Source organism: Rhinatrema bivittatum, chromosome 10, assembly GCF_901001135.1.
Source record: "Rhinatrema bivittatum chromosome 10, aRhiBiv1.1, whole genome shotgun sequence".
NCBI lineage: Eukaryota > Metazoa > Chordata > Amphibia > Gymnophiona > Rhinatrematidae > Rhinatrema > Rhinatrema bivittatum.
In genome coordinates this window covers 110650280-110665425 of record NC_042624.1, presented here as the reverse complement: position 1 = coordinate 110665425, position 15146 = coordinate 110650280, and the positions used below count along the sequence as shown (strand labels likewise).

At 43.4% G+C, this 15146-nt stretch overlaps 1 protein-coding gene across 2 annotated transcripts in view; it reads left to right on the top strand.

Moving 5' to 3' along the window:
* ZFYVE9 (zinc finger FYVE-type containing 9) overlaps positions 1-15146 on the top strand; it is a 95928-nt gene that overhangs the window by 36007 nt on the left and 44775 nt on the right. For both annotated transcript variants that reach the window (XM_029617539.1, XM_029617540.1), the window contains 2 exons: positions 2958-3059; positions 7051-9119. In XM_029617539.1, coding sequence (XP_029473399.1) covers positions 2990-3059; positions 7051-9119 — 2139 coding nt within the window. In that variant the 5' untranslated portion in view covers positions 2958-2989. The remainder of the gene's footprint in view (positions 1-2957; positions 3060-7050; positions 9120-15146) is intronic.

Below are 15146 nucleotides of genomic sequence, written 5' to 3'. Positions count from 1 at the left end.
GGACCTAAAAAATGAAATTTCTGCTCTATTAAATTTGTAAACTATCATTAAAATCATCCATTGTACCTGAAGACTGGAGGGTGGCCAATGTAACCCCAATATTTAAAAAAGGCTCCAGGGGTGATCCGGGTAACTATAGACCAATGAGCCTGACTTCAGTGCCGGGAAAAATAATGGAAACTATTCTCAAGATCAAAATCTTAGAGCATATAGAAATACATGATTTAATGGAACACAGTCAACATGGATTTACCCAAGGGAAGTCTTGCCTAACAAATCTGCTTCATTTTTTTGAATGGGTTAATAAACGTGGATAAAAGTGAACCGGTAGATGTAGTGTATTTGGATTTTCAGAAGGCGTTTGACAAAGTCCCTCATGAGAGGCTTCTACGAAAACTAAAAAGTCATGGGATTGGAGGCGATGTCCTTTCGTGGATTACAAACTGGTTAAAAGACAGGAAACAGAGAGTAGGATTAAATGGTCAATTTTCTCAGTGGAAAAGGGTGAACAGTGGAGTGCTTCAGGGATCTGTACTTGGACCGGTGCTTTTCAATATATATATAAATGATCTGGAAAGGAATACGAGGAGTGAGGTTATCAAATTTGCGGATGATACAAAATTATTCAGAGTAGTTAAATCACAAGCGGACTGTGATACATTACAGGAGGACCTTGCAAGACTGGAAGTTTGGGCATCGAAGTGGCAGATGAAATTTAATGTGGACAAGTGCAAGGTTTTGCATATAGGAAAAAATAACCCTTGCTGTAGTTCCATATTAGGAGCTACCACCCAGGAAAAAGATCTAGGCATCATAGTGGATAATACTTTAAAATCGTCGGCTCAGTGTGCTGCGGCAGTCAAAAAAGCAAACAGAATGTTAGGAATTATTAGGAAGGGAATGGTTAATAGAACGGAAAATGTCATAATGCCTCTGTATCACTCCATGGTGAGACCGCACCTTGAATACTGTGTTCAGTTCTGGTCGCCGCATCTCAAAAAAGATATAGTTGCGATGGAGAAGGTACAGAGAAGGGCAACCAAAATGATAAAGGGGATGGAACAGCTCCCCTATGAAGAAAGGCTAAAGAGGTTAGGGCTGTTCAGCTTGGAGAAGAGATGGCTGAGGGGGGATATGATAAGAGGTCTTTAAGATCATGAGAAGTCTTGAATGAGTAGATGTGAATCGGTTATTTACACTTTTGGATAATAGAAGGACTAGTTAGCAAGTAGCACATTTAAGACTAATCGGAGAAAATTCTTTTTCACTCAATGCACAATAAAGCTCTGGAATTTTGTTGCCAGAGGATGTGGTTAGTGCATTTAGTGTAGCTGGGTTCAAAAAAGGTTTGGATAAGTTCTTCGAGGAGAAGTCCATTAACGGCTATTAATCAAGTTTACTTAGGGAATAGCCACTGCTATTAATTGCATCAGTAGCATGGGATCTTCTTAGTGTTTGGGTAATTGCCAGGTTCTTGTGGCCTGTTTTGGCCTCTGTTGGAAACAGGATGCTGTGCTTGATGGACCTTTGGTCTAACCCAGCATGGCAATTTCTTATGTTCTTATGATCAGATTTGCAGATGGCACATATTTATTTAGAATAGTTGAAACAGGAGAGGTGACGTTGAGGAACTGCAGAAGGGGTTTGTGAGACTGAGCAACTGAATGGCAGATGAAATTTAATGTCTTACCCTATCTCAGAAAAGTTAGAGCAGAACTGGAAAAGTTACAGAGAAGGGCAAGAAAAATGAGAGAGCTCCCGTATGAAGAAAGGCTAAACAGGTTAGGGCTGGTCAGAGCAGACTGAAAGGTGCTTTGATAGAGAGTGCTAAAATCATGAGTGGGATGGGGCAGATTAATAGCGATCATTTGTTTACCTTCAGATACTGCTAAGACTAGGGGGGTCTGTCCATGAAACTAACTAAAATAAATTTAAGAGTTTGTTTTTTTTTCCCCCCAGTTAGTGCACAACTAGCTTGTGGCATTTGTTGCTAGAGGACGTGGTCAGGGTTAATAGTACAGTGGGTGTAAACATGGTTTGGACAAATTTCCAGTGGACAGTTCTATTAATGGTTATTAAGCAGGTGGATGTGGGGTTTGCCATCTCTCGTTCATGGGCAGGAGTAGCAGGGAAGGAATCTTCCCATTGAGATTTACTGGGTGCTGTCCCCTGAGAGAGAGAGAGAGAGGATGCTGGGCCTGATGGCACTACTTAGTCGTAATGTGGGAAGTGACCCAGTAGTATCTCTTGGAATCTCGACGATTTGGCCTTTAACTGCTGATTGAGCTATCTAATACAGTGCTTCTCAATCTTTCTGATGTCAGGGACCGGCTGGCTGACTTCATTAAATCTTGTGGATCTCTTGTCATGTCCCCCTCCCCCCCACAGCTTTCACTTAGTCCCGTCCCATCCCCCCTCTTCAGCTGGTCAACTGCAGTCACTCCCTGGTCTCTCTCTCTTCCCCTTCATCTTTACTGCTGATCTTCTGGCCCGCAGCGGTGCCGCTGATCTCTTGAAGCCCACGTGGGTCGCCGCCGCTCCTACCCTGCCGCAGTGTCGTGATGTTTTGGCTCGCGCAGGCCGCTGTTGCTGACCCTGTCGCTCGTGTTTTGGCCTGCGCAGGTAGCTGCTGCTGGCCTGCTGCTCAGTTCCATTGCTTCTGCTTTTCTGTTGCTCATCGCCTTGTCCACACTGATCTCTCCTGCACCAACAGTGAGGGGAAGAAAGTGACTTGATGGGGGGTGGTGCTGGGGGAGGAAACGGCTGCTAGTTGGCATGGGCCTTCTGTGCAGACCGGTCCACGGATCGGTGGTTGATCTAATATTTTTCCTAGTATCTTTGCTTCAGAGCCATTTACATTTACAAAAGAAATTGCTGTGACGAGAACTCATGAACAGACTGCTGCTGACAGGAATCTGAATGATGATGCCTCGGTAATGCTGACTTCTGCTTTGCAGGTTCAGGCACGAAACGGGGCGTTTCCTGACCAATGGAGAACTATTTCCAAGAGGAAGCGTACAACCTGGACAAGGTCTTAGATGAGTTTGAACAAAACGAAGGTGAGAATTCTGTGGGGGACACTTTTTTGTGTGCATATTGTTGAAAGGGTCGTGGCGACTCGTATTGTTTTCATAAGTGAGACACGTCTTAGCTAGACCCATTAGTGAATCCAGCCAGGAAGTGCCATTCTTACTTCACAGCCTGTGAAGCTCACTACCCATCCTTGTAGCCCTGACCGCAGGGAAACACTATATTGTATCTACCTCTTTCCCTCAGCTCCCTTTGAACGTTCCCTCATAAAAATATAGTTGCACCATCTGCTGTCAATTTATATTTCACAATATTTTCAGTGCTGTAAACATATTGGTAAGGATTTTTGGGATTGTAAGATGTGTTTAATGTTTGCATGAAACACTGGCATCCTGACATACTGTAATTAATTCAGCTGGCAAGAGCATTTCCATTCACAAATGGAAAGCCAGAATAGAAGCGTTTGCATTGCTATTCTTGGATACTTTGTCCCCTTTTTTTTTTTTTTTTTTTAATTTTGAAGGTGAATATTTACGAGACCGGTGCTCTGGTCTCAGGTCTCAGTGTTTGCTAGTAAATAAGGCTGCAGAGTTATAAATTAAAATAAAACCTGATTTGCAGTACCGCTGACGTCTGTGCTTACACTATTTCCCATAACACTGCAGATCTCCAAATAACGTAAGCAGGTCGCTTAAAAGCCGCTTTGCTTTTCCTTTTGATTTTGTACATGGGTTTTTATGGTACGTGGGATTTATCGCTTAAACCTCAGCGACGTGGGCAGAACCTCCAGGACAGGGGGGTCCTGTGCTTTCATTGACTGAGCAGGTCTTGCAGAAAGAGCATTAATGGTCCAGAAATGACTGCTACCTCTGTTTTTAAAGAACAAAATAAAATAAAACACTGATGCCGATTCCTGCCCATCGGCTTGCATATTCTCCTCTTTGGCCCTCTGAAGTTCCATAGGGCTGAGCAAACACCCAAGCCCCTTTGCTACCCTCCCCCATCTGCTCTCACCCTACCACTCCTAAGTGTGTTTAAATTCTGCCGTGTGTTTGGTTGCCGCTATTCCAGGCATCCGCCGTCTCCTCAGTGAAGATCTCTCCTTTGAACGTTCCTCCCCTCAGTTTTTCTGTTGAAAATGCAAGCCACGGGGGAAAACGGGTACTTTTGCAGGGGCAGCGAGCCGGTGCTTAAAAGTGTGTGAAATTCCCATGCTTTTTTTTCCCCCTCTCCTGTCTGTTTTTACCTGCGTGAATTAAAGGGGTGGGGGAGAAATGTCACCCCATTTTTATGTGGGTGAACACATCTTTACTGACGTACAATTATGTTTTTGGGGAAATTGCCCCCAGTGTGATCCTTTGTGCTTGAATTTCCTTTTCTGTGGACAATTTCACCTGAAGCCTGTTAAATATCTGAATGTTTCTGTCTTTTTTTTCTTTCCTTAGTGGTACATTTTGAGCACCCTGAGCCTTCCTCTGCAGGGTATCATTTTAGTAGCCCTTTTCTGATTCCACTTGCATCCTCTCAATGCTTTTCTGAAGGAATGGAGGGGCCTCACAGATGACGCATACAGAAGCAGGATTACCTCTTTTTACCTGCGGCTGATGCTTTTACTTTTGGCCAAAGCACCCTTTTAGCTTCCCCTGCAGCTTTAGGACATTGACTGGCTACCTTTTAGGTCATCTCAGATGAATACTCCTAGATCTGGCTTGTTTGATAATATCTGGTTCTTGTCCTTCCAGGTGATATGGATTTTTGTGTTTCAGTTGCATGATTTAACTTTTTTTTTTTCTTCACATTACTGCTCATTTTCTAAATTCTGGGCCATTCTTCCAGTTTTTTTCCAAGTTCCCTTTTCTTTTTCCACATCTGGCACACGTGAAGGTGTAATATGTTTTTATTTATTGTTTTAGAGCAACACAGGTTTTAAGGAATATGGAATAGAAAGCAGCAATGTATCAGACCGAGTGCATAGCATTACTTTAAGGGCAGGAAAGAATTATAGATGTTTCGGCTGTCCCAAAATGGTCTTGGGTCTAGTTTTTCATGACTTAAATCTGTTGTTTTAACTATAAACTTTGGTGGCATTGGTTTAAAAGTGTACACAAGCAACTAAGAACATAAGAACATGCCATACTGGGTCGGACCAAAGGTCCACCAAGCCCAGCATCCTGTCTCCAACAGTGGCCAATCCAGGTCTCCCAAAGGATAGGTCCCATTCTTCGTGCTTATCATCAGGGATAAGCAATGGCTTTCCCAAGTCTACAAGGCTAATAGCGGTTTGTGGACTTTTCCTCCAGGAACTTGTCTAAACCCTTTTATAACTTCCTGCTACACTAACTGTGTCCACCCCATCCTCTGGCCACACCGTTTGAGTGTTCCCTAACGCGGTTGGAAAGGATAAATAAATAAATAACCATTCCCTGTTTACCTGTTCCACCCTACTCATGGTTTTGTAGACCTCTGTCATATCTTTCAGCCTTCTCTTCTCCAGGCTGATGAGGCATACATAACCTGTTGAGCCTTGCCTCAGAAGGGGGAGCCACTCCATCCCCTTTTTCATGTTGGTCACTCTTCTCTGTAGCTTTTCAAATTCCACTATTTTCTTTTTTTGCGATGTGGTAGCCAGAACTGCACCCAGTACTCGAGGTGAGATCGCACCGTGGATTTGTACGGTCTTCATTTTATGCCCAGATTAACTGCAGATGCTTTTTTTTTTTTTTTTACTGTGATTATATTTGGGATTATAAATGTTATTAATGATTTCCCCTTTTCTGAAGTGAAGATAAAAATCTTTGGCTACGGGAGGTGCTTTGTGTGCAGATATCGGATCATCACACTTAATTTAAATGGGGGGAGGGAGAAGGTGGGAGATTGATTTGTCCCCTGTCCCCAAAGCCTCCTGTAGTAGGAGAAAGCCCTGACTATATAACAAGGTTCTTGTTTATTAGCACTGTTAATGCGGTTCACCTTAACAGGCTGCAGGAGGATTCACATTAATATTTTGCTTCTAAATTATTTTGTAGTCTTGGAGAATTTAAAAAAAAAACAAAAAAAACAGATGTCAATTTTTTTTTTTTCCCCACTGTGGTAAGTATTCACATAGTCAAAGATACACAAAGAAATGCAAATGTCATGTCTGCATGAAACTTGCTTGCAAGTTGTGAACGTATCACCGATGTCTTGATGACTTGCCTGGACATTGTAATCTGTTGCCAAATCTTCTTGTGTATCCCTGTTTGGATTGGCGTTTTGGTCTTCCGCCTCTGTATCTGTACCCAATCTGGGCCAACCACTTTGTGGTTAGAAACTTCTTTGCTGCTCCTGTTAACACTTTTAGAAGGTAATTTTCAGACGGCCCGCATAGGTTAAAGTCCCTGGTTAGTTTTTGCCCAGCAGACTTTAGCTTGAATTTTCAACACGGGTTTATGCTCATACATCTGCTTTTGGAAATTAGCAGAGGTGTGCAGAACAAGTGCTGACATATACGTACAGAGACAGTATATTTATGTGCATACTTATGAAAAGTGAAAGTGTCCATAAGTCATGTCCCTGTCCCGACTCTGTCCCTTGGAGTGCCTTTTTATAGTGCGTGTAAAAGTACACATGAGATTCGGTTTTACGTGCACTTTAACCCCGCCCCCCTGTTAATTTTAATTTTGAAAGTTATATCCCACACAAGCATTTTTGCGTTTTGTGTAAGTTTCATTCTTTCCAAGAGCACAGATATATGTCTGAACCTGCTGTCCAGGTATTCTGCTAATTTCTTCACTCATTTCCTCAGAAGAGGTTTAAACTCTGAGCAATTCCCCAAGTGCATGCGTGTCACGTTTCAAAGGCTGGGAAATTTTGATTTGCTTTGGAAACATGGAGGCTTATTTCTGGGTTGTGTAGGTAGCTTCCTTGCATGGAAGTGTTACTAGGGCTTTGCACAGCTTTGTAAAATTACAGCACTGAAGAACTTTCTTCACTGTTGCACGTTTGTGCTTTCCGCTCATCATTTAATCATTTATTTTCCAGATGAGACTGCACCGTCCAGGTTATCAGATTCAAAGTGGAGTCAGATTCTAGACCCTCCTTCTCATCGGCTGTCATGTAATCCAGTCCTGGCCAACGTGAATGAAGCTGTAATGCCTAATGAGATGCAGCATAGAATCAAGTCTTTCTCCTTGGCTTCTTCTTTTACTATGGCAACTGGAGAAGGGGACTGCTGTGCCAATGAAAAAGACTGGCCTATGAAGCCAGAGGCCCCCGCCATGTGGACTGCTGGTGAGACCGTGATGGATGATCAAATAAACATCAAAAGCAGCGGGCACTGTGCTCCTTGCAATAACGCTGCTGAGGTGGAAGAGAGGGTGCATGGAAATGTAGCTTACTTCCCTGAAGAAAAAAACGTTCTTGTGGTAGCAGTCATGCATAACTGTGACAAAAGGACACTGCCGCATGGGGATTTGCTGGATTGTAACAATTCCAACAGCCGGTCTCTGATGGATTCTGTTAGCATCACGTTGGATAATGAAAATAGACCAAGTGATGAGCTGAGTATTACTGTAAATAGGTCCAGTTTGAAAGATAAGAACTCAGAAGTCCAAGGAGTACAGTTAAATCCAGTCTATGTTGAGAAAGGCTCTGCTGACTGTTTAATGAGTGCTCTCGCTGATAATGTAACCAGAACATGCCCCCCCTCTCCATTAAGGCACAGTTTTAAAGCAAGCAAAAATGGTCAGTTTTCCGAGCCTGAAATGGAAGAGGCTAATGCCCTTTCCTCATCCCAGAGAACAGTTGATGATATTGAAATGCCAGATGGTTGTGCATCAGTGGAAGATTTTAGTAGCCAATCAGATCCTGAAACTAGAAACCATGTGCCTCATTCAAGCAGTACAAACTCGATGTGTGGAGAACCTGCAGAAGGAAAAGGAGCTGGTGTGCGGTGGCTTCCCGAGAGTAGTCCGTCTGCGGTGTCTGGGTGCGGTGATGCCGGACAGCGCTTCTCGGAGCACACCGGCGCCGAAAAAGCTGGTGCTTGTGAAAGTGACATTGCTGAGAATGGAAATGTTTGTGGCACAACTGGATTAGTCAGTGTGACAGAACATTTCTCCAAACCTCAGAAGATGATGAACGGTGAGCTGACAAAGCAAAGTCAGAAGAGTAATAAACAGGAGCAGAGAGGGAATGGAAGATCTGCACTGGTAAACTTCGGGAAACCATGCACAGAGAGCGGTGACTCTGGGGACAAAGTGGCAGAAGCAGCTTTTGACTTGAAAGAGACTTGCATGGAAGAGCTGGCAGTCTCCACGCTGTCTGCTGTTCTGGGTTTATCAGTACCAAACACCTTGCATAATGGTTGTGATTCCTATGGAATGCAGAATCCAATTGTTGCTCATATCCCAAAGACTTTACCATCTAAAGAAGATTCAGTGACCGAAGAGAAAGAGATAGAGGAGAGCAAATCTGAGTGCTATAGCAGTATTTATGAACAGCAAAGAGGAATTGATGCCGTAGAGGGGAATGACCATCTTCTAAACAGCACTGATGACCAAACAAAGGAAAATTATTTGCATAATGTGTGCAATCAGGTGCCAACTGGGCAAGGTCAGACATCGCCACACACGCCTGCCAACCTGCAACCCATCAGTGTTCCTTATGGTGGTGCACGCCCCAAACAACCTTCAAATCTTAAACTGCAAATCCCCAAACCATTGTCAGACCAATTGCAAAACGATTATGGGACCCAGAACAGCGGCTCCAACCTTAAAAATAAAAATGATGCCTTTTGCAAGACAAAACTGAGTGACAGCTTGGTGGCCGATGTGTTTCATGATGAGATGTCACACATCCCATCTGTTGATGCAAACGGGGAGCACTCAGAAGAGTATCAGGTTGGGGACTCTGGGAATCTGTGCCTTGGAATGAATCCAGATAATGACCTCTGTGTAGGTCAGTTTGGTGTTCCCAACAGAAAGCCGTTTACTACCCTTGGTGAGGTGGCTCCAGTGTGGGTTCCAGACTCGCAGGCACCAAACTGCATGAAATGCGAGGCCAGATTTACGTTCACCAAAAGAAGGCATCACTGCAGGGCCTGCGGCAAGGTGAGAACCATCTCAGCCACGAGTGCATATTGTCGATAGGCTTGTAGGGTGCAACCAAAGTTAAAACACAGATCCTAGAGAAAACAGCACCGTTGACTGGCTTGGGTAAAAGTATTCTACAAGAAGCCAGCATTTTTCAGTGGAAAAGAGGCTCTAAAACAGGGAGCCATGAGTTTGAGAGGGTAGACATTGAAGTGATATAAGGTAGTTTCCCCCACAGAGACCCTGATGTAGGAAGACTTGAGTAAAAAGAAATGCACACTGAATTTTAGCATACATTTCCTTTATTTCTGTGCTAAAAAAGGTTACCTTCCCATGCATCTGGAGTTTAAAAAAAAAAAAGCTTGTAAACCTAAAAATGTGTGCACAAAAAATGAATAGCGTGCATAAATCATGTTTAAAGTGTAGAAACCATAGTTTAGTTTATAAACCATGATTTTAGGGGGCACAAAATGTGGTTTATGCACACGGTTAGTTAATTATACTTGATTGATCACATTTCTTTAGAAAAGTCAATGCGTGGGCATGAGTCACGGATAATGCGCACAAAACATGAATTGGGAGCATCAACCATAGCTTATGACATTGTGTGCACAAACCATAAATTCTGCACATAACACACATCCCGTACACTGACACTAGCCCCAGAAACGTTACTCCACCTCTGACCCAGGAGTTAGGTTTCCAGCATTAGGAAAACCCGGGTACCTCTCTGTACTGGAAAGGAATTGCTAATGCCTCGATGAACCTGGTATTTTGCACGGAGAAGCGCTAATCTGTATGCACATTTTGGGTGCCTAAAACTCCTTGCTACATGGGGATTCCATGTGCCCAAAAACGGCAGTGCACAGTTCTACGTAGGTGTCTCCGCAGCTTGATGCAGCCTTTTACATCGGGGCCAAGACGAGTGGTGGCTATGCAGGGAAGAGACGCTAGATACAGTACAGGAATCAGGACCGGTGCGCGCACGCTATAAATGCAAATCTAGAAATGCAGTTAGTAGGCGAAAAAATCAGCTAGTGTAAAATATTTAAGAGCCAGGAAAATGTTTCCATATTTCTTTTCTTATTTTGCTACATGTTTTGTTTGTTTTCTCCTTCTTTTACATTTTTTTGTCTGTTTTTGGAGTTTAGTTTTCTTTTTCTTTCTCTCTCCAGGAACTGTCCTCACATCTCCCTGCTTCTTTAATTTCCTCCAGGCGCACACTTCTCCTTTCCCTCCCTCCTCTTGCTCCTAGTACAAGGCCTGGAGACACAGGGCAGCTCCAGGCCGTGTTGCCTTCACCAGAGTCCTGCCAGTGGCGACAGCAGTTCTATCCAGGCCTGGCTTGTGACAATGGGAGCAGCTTCTAGACAGAGGACAAGCCAGCAATGCTGTGAGAGCCTGGCCCGAGAAGCCCACTGCCAATGTGAAGGGTCCCTTCACATTGGCAGTGGGCTTCTCGGGCCAGGCTCACAGCATTGCTGGCTTGTCCTCCGTCTAGACCTGGCCTTGGCAGTGGGCACCAAGAGCTGAATTTAGATAACAGGGTGACTGGGCACCTGGAATTTTCCCAGCCTTGATCTATATCTTCAGTGTTGTTCCCCAAACGCCTCTTAGTACTGTAAGGTGACAAATACATAGACTAGAGATAACTGAATAAGTAAAGAGGGATTGTTAAAGGCTCAATAAACCAAATATGAATAGGTCTTTAGCTGGATTATTGACAGTTGCTGATGCATAAGAACATAAGAACATGCCATACTGGGTCAGACCAAGGGTCCATCGAACCCAGCATCCTGTTTCCAACAGTGGTCAATTCAGGCCGCAAGTACCCAAAAACTAAGTCTATTCCATGTTACCGTTGCTAGTAATAGCAGTGGCTATTTTCTAAGTCAACTTAATTAATAGCAGGTAATGGACTTCTCCTCCAAGATCTTATCCAATCCTTTTTTAAACACAGCTACACTAACTGCACTAACCACATCCTCTGGCAACAAATTCCAGAGTTTAATTGTGCGTTGAGTAAAAAAGAACTTTCTCCGATTAGTTTTAAATGTGCCCCATGCTAACTTCATGGAGTGTCCCCTAGTCTTTCTACTACCCGAAAGAGTAAATAACCGATTCACATCTACCCGTTCTAGACCTCTCATGATTTTAAACACCTCTATCATATCCCCCCTCAGTCGTCTCTTCTCCAAGCTGAAAAGTCCTAACCTCTTTAGTCTTTCCTCATAGGGGAGCTGTTCCATCCCCTTTATCATTTTGGTTGCCTTTCTCTGTACCTTCTCCATCTCAATTATATCTTTTTTGAGATGCGGTGACCAGAATTGTACATCCTTACCACCCTAGGGAGTTCATTTCAGGGTTGACTCTGCCACCTGTCTGCACCTCATTGAAATATGACATGGATAGCGGACGTCCTCTGTAAACCTCAGTTGTGGTCAAGGGCCATTCCCACAGAGAGAGTGATCCTGTTACACTGTATGACGTAAGATCAAGTGGAGACCACATTTCTTTGCCAAGGTTGAATAGAAATCTGCAGACTAATTGAAAAACACGGAGCAGAATATGCTGTGCAGTGTGTGAACGAAGGGTTTTTTCCTCAAAGCATATGCTTTGTATTTCCCAAATAATTAACAGCTTCAGAGGTAGCACAGAATAGGGGGTGGCATCTTCCAAACTCTCCTGCTGCTGTTTAGGCATCGGAAAATAAAATGCCATCCCTTGGCATTCCTGAGCTAGGAACAGGTAACTGGGATTAGGAAAGGTCCCCTAGCAATCGGAATAAAATGAACTGATAACAGGTAAGTTCAGCCTCCAAGGTTTGGTAAGAATGTCGACTAGTTCCGGCTGATCAGCAGGCTGTATAGCTACGCTGCCCTTTACAGTACCTTTTGCAGAGGGTTTGGCAACCCTGGCCTTATTTTCCTGTGAAAGTAAATGGAAAGGGAACTCCAAATGAGTGCTCGAAAAGCCTGCAGGCGGAGGAGGTATTTTTTCTGGTTTTAAAGGTAAATAACCCTGCTTTGTTTTTCTCTCGTTCCCATACTTCTCTGTCCCAGTTACAGTATCTTTTCTTACTTGCCATTGCTATGTAATTTTTCAGCGCTCCCTTCGAAGCTAATTTTCCCTTCTAAAGTCCTGGGTTTCAAATGGATGTTGGGTGCCATTTCGAGACACTTCCTGTCATTTCTCTGATGTCTTTGGTGAGAGCGAAGTCCTTGTTGAGCTAAAGGAGTGTGGTTGAAAATCCAAAATGGCAGAAAGTCAAAACGCAGAATTATATCAGAAATCTTCAAAAAGAACCTGCTTTAGCTTTAATTGAAAATTGCAAACCGACTGTTAGGAATTAGTAGGAAAGGAATGGAGAATAAAATTGTGAATGTTATAATGGCTCTGTATCACTCCATGGTGAGGCCACGCCTGAAACAGTGTTTGCAGTTTGCTTGCTGCATCTCAAAAAAGATATAGTTGCATTGCCAGAGGTATAGAGAAGAGCGACCAAAATGATAAAGGGGATGGATCAGCTCCCCTGTGAGGAAAGGCTAAAGAGAGATGGCTGAGGGGGATATGATAATCTATAAAATCATGAGTGGAATAGAACGGGTAAATGTTATTTACTCTCTCATAAAATACAAAGACTAGGGGACACTCCATGAAATTAATAAGTAGCACATTCAAAACAAATTGGATACAATTCTTTTTCACTCAACGTACAATTAAATTCTGGAATTCATTGCCTGAGGATGTGGTTAAGGCAATTAGCATAGCTGGGTTTTAAAAAGATTTGGATAAGTTCAAATAGACTTAAAGAATATCCATTACTTATCACTGTGCAATAGGAATATGGGATATTGTCAGGTACTTGTGACCTGGCTTGGCCACTGTTGGAAAGAGGACACTGGGGTTGATGGACTTTCGGTCTGACCCAGTAAGGCAAGTTCTTATATTGTATATTCAGCTGCACTTCATTAGTTCCTCTTGCCCTGAAATTAGAGGAATCATATAAGCCTCTCAGGTATGCTGGTATCTGTGACACAATAGCGCTCAACATTTATGTGAAAGTCAGGCCATCAGAAGGGGGGAATTAATGGGAAAATAGCATCAAAATGATTTTTTTACCCTTCAGTCTCCCTGCCGTCTCCTCAATAGCATTTACTTAGACTTAATTTGTGTAAGATTTTCAAAATGTTATGAAGCATCTTTTGGAACAAAAGAAGCTTCAGAAGTTCCATTTTGAAACTAACTTTGGACAGCCTGGATTGTGTCATTTCCTGTCACGCTTTGATGTGCTGAATGTGCATTTGCAGTGTGGCAAGCAGCCCAGAGCTTGGAAGTCACTTTGCCTCTGTCCTCATGTCTTACCACACACCTGAGATATGTGCCAGTAAACAGTTTAAAATGCAGCGTTGCATCAGATGACTTGAATAAGTTGTTAACCTCAGCTGCTTCCTTAGGCAGCGCTTCCCATGGAATCAGCAGACTATTCATCACTGGAGAAGAGGCTTATTGTGAGAGAGGATGATTGAAAACACGTCAGAATTCAAAGATGTGGTGTGGCGTGGCCTGCCAGCCTTTTATTTAAATGCAGTAGACTGTCTTTGTGGGACGAATGGGCTCTTGAAGTCTTACTCTATTTGAGTATTGCTTAGGCATAATCTTCGGTGTGCATTCTTCAGCGACAGAAGCTATAGACTGAGCTCAGCCAGAGCAGAGCTTCTGTACTGTTTGTGGTCTCGGTAGACGTGAGGATTTGATCGGCACTTTATCAAGGGCAGCCAGTTAACCTTTACACCATGAGAACAAAGAGTTGCTCATTGAGATGTACAGGAAAGAAGTTTAAGCTCATGCAAAGAAAATGATTCTTTATGCTGTGGAATATGTTGCATTCAGTACAGTAAGATAAAACTTTTTTTTTTTTTTAATTAAAGTGAATGAATTTCGAGAGGTATGTGCTGCTGTTATATGTTGTGCTGAGCCTTTGATTTGCTTTAGTGGCTTTTGTGGGTCAAGAAGCATTTCTCCTCCCTTTCCTCCCTGCTCAAGGTGTGACTACCCCTGTGATGATACAGGTCTCCTTGCTGGTGTCAGTATCACTGTGTAGTCATAGGTCGCTCCTGCAGCAGCAGCAGTCGATCTCTGTCGCTTGGCCCAAGTTCATCATCTGTACAGTGATGTCTAGTCCTGAAAACCCTGCAGGGTGGAATATTTCAGTATGGGCCTCCTGTGCCATAGTACTGTGGCCAAGCCACATTCCAGGAAAGGTTGGGTTTGGTTTGTTTTTTTTTAAATTTGGGGACCATAATTGTTAAATTTCTGCTGAGCTTTTGCCTTCCTCTAAATGACCACAGCAAATAATCATTGAACCTCAGGTGTTTTGTAAAAGGTTGAACTCTGTTGACCACCAGTAGGGGAAACAGGATGGTTCCCCTACTGGTGGTGCGACAAGGCGACAAGGTGGTGCGACAAGGCGATTGCAAAAGCCAGAAGAATGCTGGGATGCATAGAGAGAGGAATATCGAGTAAGAAAAGGGAAGTGATAATCCCCTTGTACAGGTCCTTGGTGAGGCCTCACCTGGAGTACTGTGTTCAGTTCTGGAGACCGTATCTACAAAGAGACAAGGACAAGTTGGAGGCGGTACAGAGAAGGGCGACCAGGAAGGTGGAGGGTCTTCATCGGTTGACATACGAGGAGAGATTGAAGAATCTAAATATGTACACCCTGGAGGAAAGGAGGAGCAGGGGTGATATGATTCAAACTTTCAGATACTTGAAAAACTTTAACGATCCAAAGACAATGACAAACCTTTTCCAACAGAAAAAAATCAGCAGAACCAGAGGTCACGAGCTGAGGCTCCAAGGAGGAAGACTAAGAACCAATGTCAGGAAGAATTTCTTCACGGAGAGAGTGGTGGATGCCTGGAATGCCCTTCCGGAGGAAGTGGTGAAGTCCAAAACTGTGAAGCACTTCAAAGGGGCATGGGATAAATATTGTGGATCCATCAGGTCCAGAGGACGCATATAAAGAGCAGGTAGTAAAATACT